Source organism: Panulirus ornatus, chromosome 33 (assembly GCF_036320965.1).
Source record: "Panulirus ornatus isolate Po-2019 chromosome 33, ASM3632096v1, whole genome shotgun sequence".
NCBI lineage: Eukaryota > Metazoa > Arthropoda > Malacostraca > Decapoda > Palinuridae > Panulirus > Panulirus ornatus.
In genome coordinates this window covers 17,342,233-17,360,980 of record NC_092256.1, presented here as the reverse complement: position 1 = coordinate 17,360,980, position 18,748 = coordinate 17,342,233, and the positions used below count along the sequence as shown (strand labels likewise).

The 18,748-nt window shown below is 41.3% G+C and overlaps 1 protein-coding gene across 5 annotated transcripts in view; it reads left to right on the top strand.

Moving 5' to 3' along the window:
- LOC139759509 (NADPH oxidase 5-like) overlaps positions 1-18,748 on the top strand; it is an 88,363-nt gene that overhangs the window by 65,534 nt on the left and 4,081 nt on the right. For all 5 annotated transcript variants that reach the window (XM_071681708.1, XM_071681707.1, XM_071681710.1 and 2 more), the window contains 13 exons: positions 394-582; positions 1,292-1,494; positions 1,783-1,946; positions 3,080-3,237; positions 7,481-7,640; positions 8,247-8,338; positions 8,522-8,801; positions 9,136-9,267; positions 10,017-10,228; positions 10,346-10,482; positions 11,434-11,643; positions 12,456-12,659; positions 17,178-17,243. In XM_071681708.1, coding sequence (XP_071537809.1) covers positions 394-582; positions 1,292-1,494; positions 1,783-1,946; positions 3,080-3,237; positions 7,481-7,640; positions 8,247-8,338; positions 8,522-8,801; positions 9,136-9,267; positions 10,017-10,228; positions 10,346-10,482; positions 11,434-11,643; positions 12,456-12,659; positions 17,178-17,243 — 2,207 coding nt within the window. The remainder of the gene's footprint in view (positions 1-393; positions 583-1,291; positions 1,495-1,782; positions 1,947-3,079; positions 3,238-7,480; positions 7,641-8,246; positions 8,339-8,521; positions 8,802-9,135; positions 9,268-10,016; positions 10,229-10,345; positions 10,483-11,433; positions 11,644-12,455; positions 12,660-17,177; positions 17,244-18,748) is intronic.

Here is an 18,748-nt window from a genome sequence, read left to right as displayed (position 1 = left end):
ATATGGAAGAAACTTCCGCAATGTTCATTTCAAGACTAAAGGTTGTGTACCTCCCATTGGCAAGAGAAATCAATACAGATTCTCTAATTTTATTTTTTTGGAGAATTGCAGGTCGTCAAACCTCCAACATGAGTTGACACATTGAGAAGAACAGTCCTTCGTTTGACATGGAAATTGAATTGTCCATAGAATGGCCAATCTTGTATAGAGATATTCTAGAGACAAGATTAGTTCCTTAGGAAACTATGACACAGGACATATTACCTGATTTTCAGCAGTAAATCAGGCTGTATATCCACGCATATTTTAAAAACAAGTCGTGTAACATTTTCTTATTCTTATTTTCGTATTAGATTTGTCACTGATTATATTTCTTAACCTTCTCACCTGCAGGCCAGTGTCTTAACTTCAACTGCATGTTCGTGCTGGTGTTGATGCTTCGTCAGTGTATAACGTACCTTCGCTCGCTGGGCGCGTCCTCCTTCCTCCCACTAGACCAGCACCTGTACCTCCACAAGCTGTGTGGTTGGCTCATCTTCATCTTCTCCGTCGTCCACACCATCATGCATCTCATCAACTTCGGTAGGTGCCTCCCTCCACTGCTGTAAGACTTGCTTCATTGTTATGATCATGTCGGCTGCTAACGTGTTATCTTTAAGTTCACTATATTCAAGCGCTTTCTTTTTCTGTCGAGGAGAATTTTCTGGCCGAGTGATTCTTGGTAAAGAATGATAATGTTGTCAAGCGCCTTCCTAGGCTTGTTATCAGGCTTTATCATGGTGATGGTACAGGAAGGCACTGTGCTTTCATAACTGTGGTTATTCATTCTCCCCAAAAGCGTACACCATTCTGTGAAGTATTATAGTACAGTACGTCACTCTTTCAAGATCACTTGATGAAAAATAAACCAAACTGGCTGGCCATAGAATGCTTTCCAACACTGTAGATTAGATGGAAATATGTTCATAGTTACTATACACCAGTTGACGTTATCTCTCTTGAGGTAATCACTCATCAAGCCACAAGGATGTCTGACGTGTGTGTGTGTGTGTGGTCAGCATATTGCCATTCCTCACACATCGACCAGTTCTTCCTCCTCTCTCTCTCTCTCCGTATATGAAATTCCGGGCCCTAGCCACTCTAGGACTGTTGCTGTTTTCAGCTGTGTGTGTGTGTGTGTGTGTGTGTGTGTGTGTGTGTAGTGCCACATCCTCAGGGACTGGCATTGTTCCCATTCTCCACCTTTGTCCATTGTGCCAGACCCAACTAAACAAGTTGGTCCTTCTTGCAGCCGTGTACATCGAACCAGACAGGGACGAAGGGGGCATTAACGAGGATGGCTGGACGCTGGCTGAGTGGCTCCTGACCATGAGGCCAGGCCAGTATGGTCTGATAAAGGGCATTGCCAACCCCACGGGTGTGGCCCTAATCATCATCCTTACCGTCATGGTCATCTGCTCCCTCCCATTCGTCAGGAAATCTGGATACTTTGAGGTATTTGAGCAAGTGTTTGTCTGTCACCATTAGTAATCATCCTTTTATGTCAATTAGGAAACAACAGAAAAAACTAGTTTTTTCACTATTGCTCTATTTAAAATGAGATGTGCAAGCCAGTGTACATAACACATGATTAGATTTATATTTCGTAGGATGATTCTTTTATCACAGGTGTTTCGGCCTTGGTTATTATTATTAGGCACGACCCCATTACACAGGTGTCCCGCTAACACAGGTGGCCTATTAACGTATTACTAAGGTGTTTTATCGACACTCATTACACAGGTGTTCTACTGGACCCACCTGCTGTACATCGCCTTCTGGACGCTGACCATCTTCCATGGCCCCAACTTCTGGAAGTGGTTCGTGGCTCCAGGAGTCATCTTCTTGGTAGAGCGGTTCCATCGCACCATCAGGATGCGTACGGGGCGAGGCAAAACCTATATTAGGTGAGTCGTCTCTTCTTCCTTGTCCTGTGTTGGGGGAGACCCATCTTTGTCGTTAGCGCCCCCTGAGTGCTCGTAGTAACAGGGGACGGAGCCGTTTACATAAACACTTATCCCTTGTTTTCTCTAAGATAAATGTTCCTCCCTGACGGCCATAATCTATTCCTTATTTAGAATTAGAGTGATTTGTATATAGTATTGTACTATAATAAACCATAGTACATGAGTTAAGATAGCTTATGGGACCCAGAATATATAGCTGCTTATATTACATGGTATAAAAATCATTAGTTTTTTTCTGAAGATGGAGGTTTAAGTCAAGGACAGATGTGCCTTAAATGTGAAGTGGGTTAAAGAAAGGGAGGAATAAGAAAAGGAAATATTGTTGAGTCTTGGAGGAAGTGGAAACCATCCATCTTTTTGAAGAAAAAAAGGGAAGGTTGTGATTGTTTGGAAAAACTTGGAGGAAGTGGAAACTCCATCTTTTCGAAGGAAAAAAAAAGTTTGTGATTGTTTGGAAAAAACGTGAGAGGAATAAAGAGTTCCAAAGCTTAACATTGTAAGAGAAAATGCAAATATCACAACAGCCACTCAGTAATCATGTGACATAGTAGCTTGCTGAGTATCATTTGATCCAGCTAACAGGGAGGGTACACAAGCAGCCAGCTCTTGGGAGCAGAGACCAAAATGAATACCTATCGAAGAATGAAAGTGAACCAACGCTGCAACATAGGACAAGTGGGTCAAGTTTTGAGGTCAGACTTCGAAAGCTATGAAGTCAAATCGCTTTAGATTCCAATCTATCAAGTGAGTATGTAGAGCTGGAACCTTCCCAGATGCAAGAACATTACTTCACAAAGGATGAACCACTCCTTTGTATGATTGGAACATATGATCAAAAGAAAAGAATTTAAGCCATGTGTAGGGGGCTCCCATATCACAGGATTACTAACATGGTACAATAACATTACTATCATACCTCTATGTATTGTTCTATGGACTACTGATGTATTACATTACTATTGCATTTGCAGAAAATACAGCTTTTAATTGCTCTGATATGGCCTCCTTATAGTCTAATGTGCACAGAATAATCCCAAGTCAGTCCTCTAAGATATGATTTTCTTGTGGAACAGCTCTGGTGTCCTGCTGCCCTCAAAGGTGATCCACTTGGTCATCAAACGACCCATACAGTTCCACTTCCACCCAGGTGACTATGTCTTCATCAACATCCCAGAAATTGCCAAGTATGAGTGGCATCCCTTCACCATCTCCTCTGCCCCAGAGCAGGACGGTCAGTAACCTGCACTTGTTTTCTGTCATCTCGCGTATAGTTTCTCATTTCCCTTGTGATCTGTTGTATTATGGCATACTAAGTTACTTCATGTATCATGGGGTTGATAGTAAATCTGTGGTTGTATTTCTCTTTCTGTAATTTTTGTTATTTATTTCTTAATTTCTTCTTTTCTTTTTTTTTTTTGCCGCTGTCTCCCGCATTTGCGAGGTAGCGCAAGGAAACAGACGAAAGAAATGGCCCAACCCCCCCCCCCATAAACATGTATATACATACGTCCACACACGCAAATATACATACCTACACAGCTTTCCATGGTTTACCCCAGACGCTTCACATGCCCTGATTCAATCCACTGACAGCACGTCAACCCCGGTATACCACATCGATCCAATTCACTCTATTCCTTGCCCTCCTTTCACCCTCCTGCATGTTCAGGCCCCGACCACACAAAATCTTTTTCACTCCATCTTTCCACCTCCAATTTGGTCTCCCATTTCTCCTCGTTCCCTCCACCTCCGACACATATATCCTCTTGGTCAATTTTCCTCACTCATTCTCTCCATGTGCCCAAACCATTTCAAAACACCCTCTTCTGCTCTCTCAACCACGCTCTTTTTATTTCCACACATCTCTCTTACCCTTGCGTTACTTACTCGATCAAACCACCTCACACCACACATAGTCCTCAAACATCTCATTTCCATCCTCCTGCGCACAACTCTATCCATAGCCCACGCCTCGCAACCATACAACATTGTTGGAACCACTATTCCTTCAAACATACCCATTTTTGCTTTCCGAGATAATGTTCTCGACTTCCACACATTCTTCAAGGCTCCCAGGATTTTCGCCCCCTCCCCCACCCTATGATCCACTTCCACTTCCATGGTTCCATCCGCTGCCAGATCCACTCCCAGATATCTAAAACACTTTACTTCCTCCAGTTTTTCTCCATTCAAACTTACCTCCCAATTGACTTGACCCTCAACCCTACTGTACCTAATAACCTTGCTCTTATTCACATTTACTCTTAACTTTCTTCTTTCACACACTTTACCAAACTCAGTCACCAGCTTCTGCAGTTTCTCACATGAATCAGCCACCAGCGCTGTATCATCAGCGAACAACAACTGACTCACTTCCCAAGCTCTCTCATCCCCAACAGACTTCATAATAGCCCCTCTTTCCAAAACTCTTGCATTCACCTCCCTAACAACCCCATCCATAAACAAATTAAACAACCATGGAGACATCACACACCCCTGCCGCAAACCTACATTCTCTGAGAACCAATCACTTTCCTCTCTTCCTACACGTACACATGCCTTACATCCTCGATAAAAACTTTTCACTGCTTCTAACAACTTGCCTCCCACACCATATATTCTTGATATATATATATATATATATATATATATATATATATCCCTGGGAATGGAGAGAAAGAATACTTCCCACGTATTCCCTGCGTGTCATGGAAGGCGACTAAAAGGGCAGGGATCAGGGGGCTGGAAATCCTTCCCTCTCTTTTTTTTTTTTTTTAATTTTCCAAAAGAAGGAACAGAGAAGGGGGCCAGGTGAGGATATTCCCTCAAAGGCCCAGTCCTCTGTTCTCAACGCTACCTTGCTAACACGAGAAATGGCGAATAGTTTGAAAGATATATATATATATATATATATATATATATATATATATATATATATATATATATATATATATATATATATATATATATTTTATTTATTTATTTTGCTTTGTCGCTGTCTCCTGCGTTAGCAAGGTAGTGCAAGGAAACAGACGAAAGAATGGCCCAACCCACCCACATACACATGTATATACATACACGTCCACACACGCAAATATACATACCAATACATCTCAACGTATACATATATATACACACACAGACATATACATATATACACATGTACATAATTCATACTGTCTGCCTTTATTTATTCCCATCGCCACCTCGCCACACGAAATAACAACCCCCTCCCCCCTCATGTGTGCGAGGTAGCGCTATGAAAAGACAACAAGGCCCCATTCGTTCACATTCAGTCTCTAGCTGTCATGTAATAATGCACCGAAACCACAGCTCCCTTTCCACATCCAGGCCCCACAGAACTTTCCATGGTTTACCCCAGACACTTCACATGCCCTGGTTCAATCCATTGACAGCATGTCGACCCTGGTATACCATATCGTTCCAATTCACATTATTCCTTGCACGCTTTTCACCCTCCTGCATGTTCAGGCCCTGATCACTCAAAATCTTTTTCACTCCATCTTTCCACCTCCAGTTTGGTCTCCCACTTCTCCTCGTTCCCTCCACCTCTGACACATATATCCTCTTTGTCAATCTTTCCTCACTCATTCTCTCCATGTGACCAAACCATTTCAAAACACCCCCTTCTGCTCTCTCAACCACACTCTTTTTATTCCCACACATCTCTCTTACCCTATTATTACTTACTTGATCAAACCACCTCACACCACATATTGTCCTCAGACATCTCATTTCCAGCACATCCACCCTCCCGCGCACAACTCTATCCATAGCCCACGCCTCACAACCATACAACATTGTTGGAACCACTATTCCTTCAAACATACCCATTTTTGCTTTCCGAGATAATGTTCTCGACTTCCACACATTCTTCAAGGCTCCCAGAATTTTCACCCCCTCCCCCACCCTATGATTCACTTCCGCCTCCATGATTCCATCCGCTGCCAAATCCACTCCCAGATATCTAAAACACTTCACTTCCTCCAGTTTTTCTCCATTCAAACTTACCTCCCAATTGACTTGACCCTCAACCCTACTGTACCTAACAACCTTTCTTCTTTCACACACTTTACCAAACTCAGTCACCAGCTTCTGCAGTTTCTCACATGAATCAGCCACCAGCACTGTATCATCAGTGAACAACAACTGACTCACTTCCCATGCACTCTCATCCACAACAGACTGCATACTTGCCCCTCTTTCCAAAACTCTTGCATTCACCTCCCTAACAACCCTATCCATAAACAAATTAAACAACCATGGAGACATCACACACCCCTGCCGCAAACCGACATTCACTGAGAACCATATCATAGGGTGGGGGAGGGGTCGAAAATCCTGGGAGCCTTGAAGAATGTGTGGAAGTCGAGAACATTATCTCGGAAAGCAAAAATGGGTATATTTGAAGGAATAGTGGTTCCAACAATGTTGCATGGTTGCGAGGCGTGGGCTATGGATAGAGTTGTGCGCAGGAGGGTGGAGGTGCTGGAAATGAGATGTTTGAGGACAATGTGTGGTGTGAGGTGGTTTGATCGAGTAAGTAATGTAAAGGTAAGAGAGATGCGTGGAAATAAAAAATAAAAGCGTGGTTGAGAGAGCAGGAGAGGGTGTTTTGAAATGGTTTGGGCACATGGAGAGAATGAGTGAGGAAAGATTGACCAAGAGGATATATGTGTCGGAGGTGGAGGGAACGAGGAGAAGTGGGAGACCAAATTGGAGGTGGAAAGATGGAGTGAAAAAGATTTTGAGTGATCGGGTCCTGAACATGCAGGAGGGTGAAAGGCGGGCAAGAATAGAGTGAATTGGATCGATGTGGTATACCAGGGTTGACGTGCTGTCAGTGGATTGAATCAGGGCATGTGAAGCCTCTGGGGTAAACCATGGAAAGTTGTGTGGGGCCTGGATGTGGAAAGGGAGCTGTGGTTTCAGGGCATTATTGCATGACAGCTAGAGACTGAGTGTGAATGAATGGGGCCTTTGTTGTCTTTTCCTAGCGCTACCTCACACACATGAGGGGGGAGGGGGATGGTATTCCATGTGTGGCGAGGTGGCGATGGGAATGAATAAAGGCAGACAGTGTGAATTGTGTGCATGGGTATATATGTATGTGTCTGTGTGTGTATATATGTGTACATTGAGATGTATAGGTAAGTATATTTGCATGTGTGGATGTGTATGTATATACATGTGTATGGGGGTGGGTTGGGCCATTTCTTTCGTCTGTTTCCTTGCGCTACCTCGCAAACGCGGGAGACAGCGACAAAGCAAAATAAAATAAAAATAAATAATATATATATATATATATATATATATATATATATATATATATATATATATATATATATATGTGTGTGTGTGTGTGTGTGTGTGCTCTCTCATCTTCAGCTCATTGGAAATTTGTTAACTGTAAAACCAAAAATGAATTGCTCATAAAATGAAGGCATCATTAGATGTGGTATGGCTGCACATCCGAGCAGTGGGCCAGTGGACCAACCGTCTCTACAGCTACTTTGAGCAAGAGCAGCAACGGTGTGAGAAGCACCGAAGTGAGCTCCATCCTCGGGATCGGGGCACCTCCTTCATTGTGGCAGATGGCACCTCCTTCAAAACGTGAGTTTTACTTGATTTTATTTCAAAAGTTTGATCGTGGAGCACCTGGTTTGAGTTCTAAGTCTTAATAAGCCCTTAGTTTTTTCCTCTTTTCCTTATTCCCTCTAGATCATTGCACTTCCTAAACCCTCACCACCTAAAACACGTCCCTTTGTCTTCAACTCCTAAAACACCTGTTTGTCCAGTCAACAAACAATAAGAATATTCATAACCTGACACCTGGACATGGATCTTGTCATACAAGGAATATTTTTTTTTCATTACATTTATGAAGTCTTTTAGTTTTATCTGAATATAATCCATGCTGAATAATTTTTTAATTCATATTTTTCACTGTAATTCTAATACTTGCCAGGCTGTCACACAGAGATTCCTGCAACTTGTCTCTTGCTAGACAATATTCATACTGAAGCTTTCTCTCACTATGTCCCATCCACATAACTCCTCATATTCTGAGGTTAAGTTTCCCCATTAACAGACCAATTTTGGATTTTGATGTGTGCTCCATCAAGCTGGACATATATGCATGCATATGTAGATGGATTTGCATGTATGTGCACCATAAAGCTTGACATCATGTGTACCTAAATTTTGTTTGATGTTCAGGCTGATAGAGGACGGGCAAGGAGAGGAATCACTCACACCTAATAGACCTCAAACGCCCATTCTGGCCATCACCCAGGACCCTTCTGAACCAGGTAATTACAGTTGCCTCTTCTCACCTGTGTTTAAAAGTGACTACTAATGATATGCATTAATTCTGTTGTAGAATGAATGAGATCAATGACTTGGAAATTGTAAATAAATGAATCTCTGTAAAGTGTTATGTAACACTCTTTAGCATCTCAGTACTCATGTGTGTCTCTGCTTGAACCTTCAAGATGCTGGTGCTAGTGGCTCCAGGTTGGTGGTGGAGAATGGTATCTCCAACCAAGCCTTTGAACCAGATACCAATGGGAACAGTGTGGCCCCGGAGACCTCTGGGGCACTGACCCCTGAGGCACCAACAGCTGCTCCTAGAAACAGGGACCTTCTTGCCTCCAAAAACCAGTCTTCACCCAACCTCATCCCTGATCCCACCTTCAGCAAGAAGAAACTCTTGAAATCATGTTCAGTCCCAGACTTAGACAAGAGAATTAAGAAGAGAGAAAAGAATTTGATGTAAGAATTATGTTTATTTCTGGTCTTTACCTTTTTATTGATGTTTTGCTAAGTACAAGAAATAGTGGCTTGGTTATTGATGTTGACTAACAGATTTTTTTTTTTTTCAAACTAAAAGTGACAATTTTCAAAGGGACTTAGAAGCATAATTTTCAGAAAAGGTTTTTGAATACTTTTGATTCATAAACATGTCTGATGGAGATTATTTTAAACCATACCACTCTTGAGAATCTACTGCAAAAAAATATTTATAAAAGAAATGCTTTTGGTTAAAACATTTGTTTTCCCATTAGAACCAAATCATAGTTTAAGAACTTAAGATGTCCCATTTCAGTATACGTGGCGCATCCCGGGCAGCCTCGGAGCGCAGGTTTAATGACAGGAGTGTGAATCAGGCAAACCTGGCAGCGACAGGTAGTAGCCCCTTCCAGCACCACGCACGAAAATCCCTGGCCATGAGCTTCAAGTAAATAAATTTCAGCTGTTTGATCTTTACATATATATTTTTCATACATATTCGCCATTCCGTGTTAGCAAGGTAGCGTTAAGAACAGAGGACTGAGCCTTAGAGGAAATATCCTCATTTGGCCTCCTTCTCAGTTCCTTCTTTTGGAAAAATTAAAACGGGAGGGGAGGATTTCCAGCCTCCCACTCCCTCCCCTTTTAGTCGCCTTCTACACACACAGGGAATACGTGGGAAGTATTCTTTCTCTCCAATCCCCAGGGATATACATATATAATTGTGGAAGAGAATGTATGTTTTTTTTTTCTTTCATGCATTTATGCTGTTTCCTGTGGTGTAGGGTGGCGGTGGGAATGGATGAAGGCAGCATGTATGAATATGCACGTGTATATATTTATATGTCTGTGTATGTATTTGTATGTATACATTGAAATGTATAGGTTTGTATATGTGCGTGTATGGGCATTTAAGTATATACATGTGTATGTGGGTAGGTAGGGCCATTCTTTCATCTGTTTCCTTGCGCTACCTCACTGACGCAGGAGACAGCGATAAAGTATAATAAATAAGATGAATAATATGTATATTTTATATAAATAGCAGTTAACCAAGCTGTGAAAAATCTTTGATATATCACAATTTTTCATCTAAAGCAAGGAATTCCATTCAAATTAAATTCTTAATTGAAATTAAATTTTGTGCAGTATGCATGCAGTAATAGCCTTAGTAATGAAAGCATTATTCCTGTGTAGATATATGCGACGGAAGCCAACAATAATAACACTAGACACGCCCTCTGAAGCTGAAGATAATGATGATGAAGAAGAGGAGGAAGAAGAGGAGGAAGAAAGGGTAGAGGAGGTAGAGAAGGAATCACAGCACAAAGGAAAGGAGAAACATAAGGCTGGAGAGATAAAGGTCACCATTCAAGAGGGAGTGCTACACTCCTCACCAGACACAAAAGGTAGGTAGCAGCTAAGAACAGTAAATGCAAAGATAGCTAGATATTCGTACATCATATACACATATGCATAGATCAGCCTAACCTTAATGTGGACTTACAAAAAGAATACTTCATCAGGTTCATCTGTTGTGACAGCGGAGGAGGAGATGAAGCAAAGAAGGAAATCCCGCCAAGAGGAACGGAAGGTGAGAAGGAAGAGCCGCTTGGAGGAGGTCATTGCCGAGGGTGGCTGTGCAGTGGGGAAACCACTCATGGTGAGTTGCTCTGTTGGTTTGTAAAGTTTGAGGTTTTTGAAGTGCTTGTTGACTAATTGTTTGGTTAATGTCAACCAGAACGTGTTGTGGTCATTGATATTATGTGGCTGATGTTGATCAAATGTTGCATAGCTAATGTCAGCCAGAGGTTGTCATAGTTGTGTAGTTAACAGCTCTAGGCTGTCGTCGGCCTGAGGTTGGCGTCATTGTGTGACAAATGACACCCCAGGGTTGTTGTGTTTGTCTCCTATGCAATTTTGCGACAAACTGACAAATATATGAATCGGTCCCTGCAATAAATTCCCTGAAAAATAGTACAGCAGTCATTATTTTTTATCAGTTCCAGGCACATACTCCTGTGGGAGGACACACAAAAACAGCTGCCTCACCTTTTGAGAGTTTGGTGATTCCTCACTAGTCAAACAGTCTTCACAATCAACTGAATTTTTTCCTAGCAATTATTTCCATGAAAATTCACCAATGTAATTTGTCAATTATCTTTGTTCTGAGGACCTTTCATTTTTTTAATGTAATTCATCACCAGTCATTATTAGGAGGACCTTTAATTTTATTTACTGATTCGGTTTTGATAATGACGGGGCTATGCACTATCAAAAGATCCTGATTAATATTATTCATAAATCTCATCGTGAAGGGTGGTGGGCAATTCCTCTTTAACGATCCTGATTAATATTATTCATAAATCTCATCATGAAGGGTGGTGGGCAATTCCTCTTTAACATGATAACTGTATAACACCATCTAAATAACCAAAGAACATACGTGTAACATACACACCTAAGAAAAATTATTCTCTCATTTAATATTACCCAATAAAGTATGTTAATATGGTAGTTAGCAGTACTTATAGAACTGATCATGTGTTCCATATACTTGTATTATCCATATGTACTTGAAATTCAGACAAGATATCCTCTCTTGTTATGATAGATTTACATCGATGGTCCCTTCGGTGCCCCGTCAAGTCACATCTTCCGGGCACAACATGCTGTTCTCATTGCCACTGGGATCGGTGTGACACCCTTTGCATCCATCCTACAGTCTATCATGCACAAGTACTGGAAGGCACGTTACTCCTGCCCAAAGTGTTCCCACTCCTGGACCTCAGACCTACCCCACTCTGTCATGAATCTTCGAAAGGTAAGTCACATGCAGAAACTTACTGTCACAAGGAGCTCTTCCGTTACATGATCATCCTCACTGTTCACAAGAGTTCATCATCCACATTGCCTCCACCCAAAGGTTGTCACCATCCGCATAAGCTTATGATTCCCATGATCTCATAACTAGCCTCTACCTAGAGGACCTCACCACCTACTCAAACCTTGCTACCTGCATGGCCTCAGCACCCACATAACCTCAAGATCCACACTACTTCACCACCCAATGATCCCAGATTTGTAATTGCTCTTATCTTTACCTCATTAGAAGTCAGTTGCCATCACTTAATAAATTATATGTTGTAGAATCTGCACTAGTGGGATATTTACTATTTATAACACATTCATATGTCATTTTCTGTCATTGTTTGCTCATGATTGGGAAGATAAACTTGCATTTAACCCAAGTGGCAAACATTCAAGTCAGATTCTTGTATTCTTGCAGTGTTCATGAACCAGTAATATCTGCTTAAGAAATGCCTCTTTTAGTTTGATGCACAGTTTACAAAGAATTACCAGGTCTGAAAGCCTTATTCAACATTGCTTTTTATGGAATGATGCAAAATAGACTATCATCTCTTTTTCTATATGGTAACATATGATGTACAGTGCTTAAAAGGCTGACACCAAACAATAGAAAATATCCAAGAAAGATGTACTCGCAAGTTTTAGGTGTGCGCTACAGGTAGTGAATACATATTTTTTACAGCTAAATTTCTTTTGCTCAGAAGATAACCAAAGCAGGTGATCTTGCAATCATCTGATGAGTCCAATCTCCTATGACTTATGCAGGTGGACTTCTTTTGGATCAACCGGGACCAGCGGTCATTTGAGTGGTTTGTCAACCTTCTGTCGCAGTTGGAAATTGAGCAGGCAGAACAAGGCGGAGTGTTAGAGCGATTCCTTGATATGCACATGTACATCACATCTGCCCTTCAGAAGACAGACATGAAAGCCGTTGGACTCCAACTGGCTCTGGATCTCCTGCATGAAAAGGTAAGTATCCTCTCTCACCTTAAGAGTGGAAGTTGTCCTTGCCACTACATACATATACATATCAACATATATATATATATATATATATATATATATATATTTTTTTTTTTTTTTTTTTTTTTTTTTTTTATACTTTGTCGCTGTCTCCCGCGTATTGCGAGGTAGCGCAAGGAAACAGACGAAAGAAATGGCCCAACCCCCCCCATACACATGTACATACACACGTCCACACACACAAATATACATACCTACACAGCTTTCCATGGTTTACCCCGGACGCTTCACATGCCTTGATTCAATCCACTGACAGCACGTCAACCCCTGTATACCACATCGCTCCAATTCACTCTATTCCTTGCCCTCCTTTCACCCTCCTGCATGTTCAGGCCCCGATCACACAAAATCTTTTTCACTCCATCTTTCCACCTCCAATTTGGTCTCCCTCTTCTCCTCGTTCCCTCCACCTCCGACACATATATCCTCTTGGTCAATCTTTCCTCACTCATTCTCTCCATGTGCCCAAACCATTTTAAAACAATCTCTTCTGCTCTCTCAACCACGCTCTTTTTATTTCCACACATCTCTCTTACCCTTACGTTACTTACTCGATCAAACCGCCTCACACCACACATTGTCCTCAAACATCTCATTTCCAGCACATCCATCCTCCTGCGCACAACTCTATCCATAGCCCACGCCTCGCAACCATACAACATTGTTGGAACTACTATTCCTTCAAACATACCCATTTTTGCTTTCCGGGATAATGTTCTCGACTTCCACACATTTTTCAAGGCTCCCAAAATTTTCGCCCCCTCCCCCACCCTATGATCCACTTCCGCTTCCATGGTTCCATCCGCTGACAGATCCACTCCCAGATATCTAAAACACTTCACTTCCTCCAGTTTTTCTCCATTCAAACTCACCTCCCAATTGACTTGACCCTCAGCCCTACTGTACCTAATAACCTTGCTCTTATTCACATTTACTCTTAACTTTCTTCTTCCACACACTTTACCAAACTCCGTCACCAGCTTCTGCAGTTTCTCACATGAATCCGCCACCAGCGCTGTATCATCAGCGAACAACAACTGACTCACTTCCCAAGCTCTCTCATCCCCAACAGACTTCATACTTGCCCCTCTTTCCAAGACTCTTGCATTTACCTCCCTAACAACCCCATCCATAAACAAATTAAACAACCATGGAGACATCACACACCCCTGCCGCAAACCTACATTCACTGAGAACCAATCACTTTCCTCTCTTCCTACACGTACACATGCCTTACATCCTCGATAAAAACTTTTCACTGCTTCTAACAACTTGCCTCCCACACCATATATTCTTAATACCTTCCACAGAGCATCTCTATCAACTCTATCATATGCCTTCTCCAGATCCATAAATGCTACATACAAATCCATTTGCTTTTCTAAGTATTTCTCACATACATTCTTCAAAGCAAACACCTGATCCACACATCCTCTACCACTTCTGAAACCACACTGCTCTTCCCCAATCTGATGCTCTGTACATGCCTTCACCCTCTCAATCAATACCCTCCCATATAATTTACCAGGAATACTCAACAAACTTATACCTCTGTAATTTGAGCACTCACTCTTATCCCCTTTGCCTTTGTACAATGGCACTATGCACGCATTCCGCCAATCCTCAGGCACCTCACCATGAGTCATACATACATTAAATAACCTTACCAACCAGTCAACAATACAGTCACCCCCTTTTTTAATAAATTCCACTGCAATACCATCCAAACCTGCTGCCTTGCCGGCTTTCATCTTCCGCAAAGCTTTTACTACCTCTTCTCTGTTTACCAAATCATTTTCCCTAACCCTCTCACTTTGCACACCACCTCGACCCAAACACCCTATATCTGCCACTCTGTCATCATACACATTCAACAAACCTTCAAAATACTCATTCCATCTCCTTCTCACATCACCACTACTTGTTATCACCTCCCCATTTACGCCCTTCACTGAAGTTCCCATTTGCTCCCTTGTCTTACGTACCCTATTTACCTCCTTCCAGAACATCTTTTTATTCTCCCTAAAATTTACTGATAGTCTCTCACCCCAACTCTCATTTGCCCTTTTTTTCACCTCTTGCACCTTTCTCTTGACCTCCTGTCTCTTTCTTTTATACTTCTCCCACTCAATTGCATTTTTTCCCTGCAAAAATCGTCCAAATGCCTCTCTCTTCTCTTTCACTAATACTCTTACTTCTTCATCCCACCACTCACTACCCTTTCTAAACAGCCCACCTCCCACTCTTCTCATGCCACAAGCATCTTTTGCGCAATCCATCACTGATTCCCTAAATACATCCCATTCCTCCCCCACTCCCCTTACTTCCATTGTTCTCACCTTTTTCCATTCTGTACACAGTCTCTCCTGATACTTCTTCACACAGGTCTCCTTCCCAAGCTCACTTACTCTCACCACCTTCTTCACCCCAACATTAACTCTTCTTTTCTGAAAACCCATACTAATCTTCACCTTAGCCTCCACAAGATAATGATCAGACATCCCTCCAGTTGCACCTCTCAGCACATTGACATCCAAAAGTCTCTCTTTCGCACGCCTGTCAATTAACACGTAATCCAATAATGCTGTCTGGCCATCTCTCCTACTTACATAAGTATACTTATGTATATCTCGCTTTTTAAACCAGGTATTCCCAATCATCAGTCCTTTTTCAGCACATAAATCTACAAGCTCTTCACCATTTCCATTTACAACACTGAACACCCCATGCATACCAATTAATATATATATATATATATATATATTTTGTGTGATCGGGGCCTGAACATGCAGGAGGGTGAAAGGAGGGCAAGGAATAGAGTGAATTGGAGCGATGTGGTATACCGGGGTTGACGTGCTGTCAGTGGATTGAATCAAGGCATGTGAAGCGTCTGGGGTAAACCATGGAAAGCTGTGTAGGTATGTATATTTGCGTGTGTGGACGTATGTATATACATGTGTATGGGAGTGGGTTGGGCCATTTCTTTCGTCTGTTTCCTTGCGCTACCTCGCAAACGCGGGAGACAGCGACAAAAAATATATATATATTTTTTTTTTTTTTTTTTTTTTTTATACTTTGTATATATATAGATATCTGGGAGTGGATCTGGCAGCGGATGGAACCATGGAAGCGGAAGTGGATCATAGGGTGGGGGAGGGGGCGAAAATTCTGGGGGCCTTGAAGAATGTGTGGAAGTCGAGAGCATTATCTCGGAAAGCAAAAATGGGTATGTTTGAAGGAATAGTGGTTCCAACAATGTTGTATGGTTGCGAGGTGTGGGCTATGGATAGAGTTGTGCGCAGGAGGATGGATGTGCTGGAAATGAGATGTTTGAGGACAATGTGTGGTGTGAGGTGGTTTGATCGAGTGAGTAACGTAAGGGTAAGAGAGATGTGTGGAAATAAAAAGAGCGTGGTAGAGAGAGCAGAAGAGGGTGTTTTGAAGTGGTTTGGGCACATGGAGAGAATGAGTGAGGAAAGATTGACCAAGAGGATATATGTGTCGGAGGTGGAGGGAACGAGGAGAAGAGGGAGACCAAATTGGAGGTGGAAAGATGGAGTGAAAAAGATTTTGTGTGATCGGGGCCTGAACATGCAGGAGGGTGAAAGGAGGGCAAGGAATAGAGTGAATTGGAGCGATGTGATATACCGGGGTTGACGTGCTGTCAGTGGATTGAATCAAGGCATGTGAAGCGTCTGGGGTAAAACATGGAAAGTTGTGTAGGTATGTATATTTGCGTGTGTGGACGTATGTATATACATGTGTATGGGGGGGGGGGGTTGGGCCTTTTCTTTCGTCTGTTTCCTTGCGCTACCTCGCAAACGCGGGAGACAGCGACAAAGTATAATAATAATAATAATAATATATATATATATATATATATATATATATATATATATATATATATATATATATATATATATATATATATATATATATATATATATATATATATATATATATATACACACATGCACAGACATATACATCTATACACATGTACATATTCATACTTGCATGCCTTCATCCTTTCCTGGAACTACCCTGCCCCACAGGAAAAAGCATCATGAAGTAGTGCCAGGAAAACAGACAAAAAAGGCCACATTTATTCACACTCAGTCTCTAGATGTCATGTGAAATTTTCATTGGGTGTACGTCTTCAGGCACCTTTCATGTTTTTTCTTGCATGAGCAAACATTATAGTTACCATGAGTAGTTGGACTACCAAAACTTACTGTTGTTTAATGCATTCATTAAAGCATAGTGCTGAAAACCAACAGTGATTGTACTTTTATAAACTCGTGATTGATAAAATGGGCAATGACTTTGTCAAGTTATGAGCAAAACTGGAAAGACACCAGTGTTAAATGTTATTTGGTCTTAAAGACTGGGGTTGTGTCTGGGAACCAAGAATACCTATGACTGATCATAAATAGTGTGGCTAATGTATTCTTGTATCTGCAGGAGAAGAGGGATCTCATCACTGGTCTGAAGACCCGTACCAATGCTGGCAGACCCAATTGGGATAAGGTAAGTTTCATCTCCACTTTGTATCACCTTAGGTTTGTGAGACCATCTTTTCCCACATCAGGCTGAACTTAATACCTCAAAGGACTGTAAAAAACACTTACGTCCTTCATACAGAATGGATAACAGCTTTCATGCTGAAGAACACTGTTGCCTGCCTTGTTGTAGGTCAAAGGAGAATGTTTTTTCTTACTTTTGAGTGGCAAGCAGTGTCATAAATTAAATCATACTTTCATCATACAGTATCTTGTTGATACTGAAAATTAACAGTGAGGACCATTATTGAAATAATTCTAAATTCCAATATGTCACTTGAAGTGGCTGAGTGACTCAGCATGTATGTAATGTGGTTATAAAGTATCCTATGAGAGTGATTTTGTGTTAACACTTGATAAACCAATATAGGCTGTGCATCACATCTAAACAGCTCCCCATCCAGATCTGGTCCCCACATACCTTTTCATGATTCAGTCCATTGACAGCATGTTCCCAGTGTACCACACTGTTCCAGTTCACTCTTGTCCTTATTTGCCCTTATATATATATATATATATATATATATATATATATATATATATATATATATATATATATATATATATATGTGTGTGTGTGTGTGGAAATAAAAAGAGCGTGGTTGAGAGAGCAGAAGAGGGTGTTTTGAAATGGTTTGGGCACATGGAGAGAATGAGTGAGGAAAGATTGACCAAGAGGATATATGTGTCGGAGGTGGAGGGAACGAGGAGAAGTGAGAGACCAAATTGGAGGTGGAAAGATGGAGTGAAAAAGATTTTGTGTGATCGGGGCCTGAACATGCAGGAGGGTGAAAGGAGGGCAAGGAATAGAGTGAATTGGATCGATGTGGTATACCGGGGTTGACGTGCTGTCAATGGATTGAATCAGGGCATGTGAAGCGTCTGGGGTAAACCATGGAAAGCTGTGTAGGTATGTATATTTGCGTGTGTGGACGTATGTATATACATGTGTATGGGGGTGGGTTGGGCCATTTCTTTCGTCTGTTTCCTTGCGCTACCTCGCAAACGCGGGAGACAGCGACAAAAAAAAAAAAAAAAAAAAATATATATATATATATATATATATATATATATATATATATATATATATTTCAATTTTCCAAAAGAAGGAACAGAGAATTGGGCCAGGTGAGGGTATTCCCTCAAAGGCCCAGTCCTCTGTTCTTAACGCTACCTCGCTAATGCGGGAAATGGCGAATAGTTTGAAAGAAGAAAGAAAAATATATATATATATATATATATATATATATATATATATATATATATATATATATATATATATATTTTCTTTTATTTTGCTTTGTTGCTGTCTCCCGCGTTTACGAGGTAGTGCAAGGAAACAGACAAAAGAAATGGCCCTACCCACCCCCATACCCATGTACATACATACACGTCCACACACGCAAATATACATACCTATACATCTCAATGTACACATATATATACACACACAGACATATACATATATACACA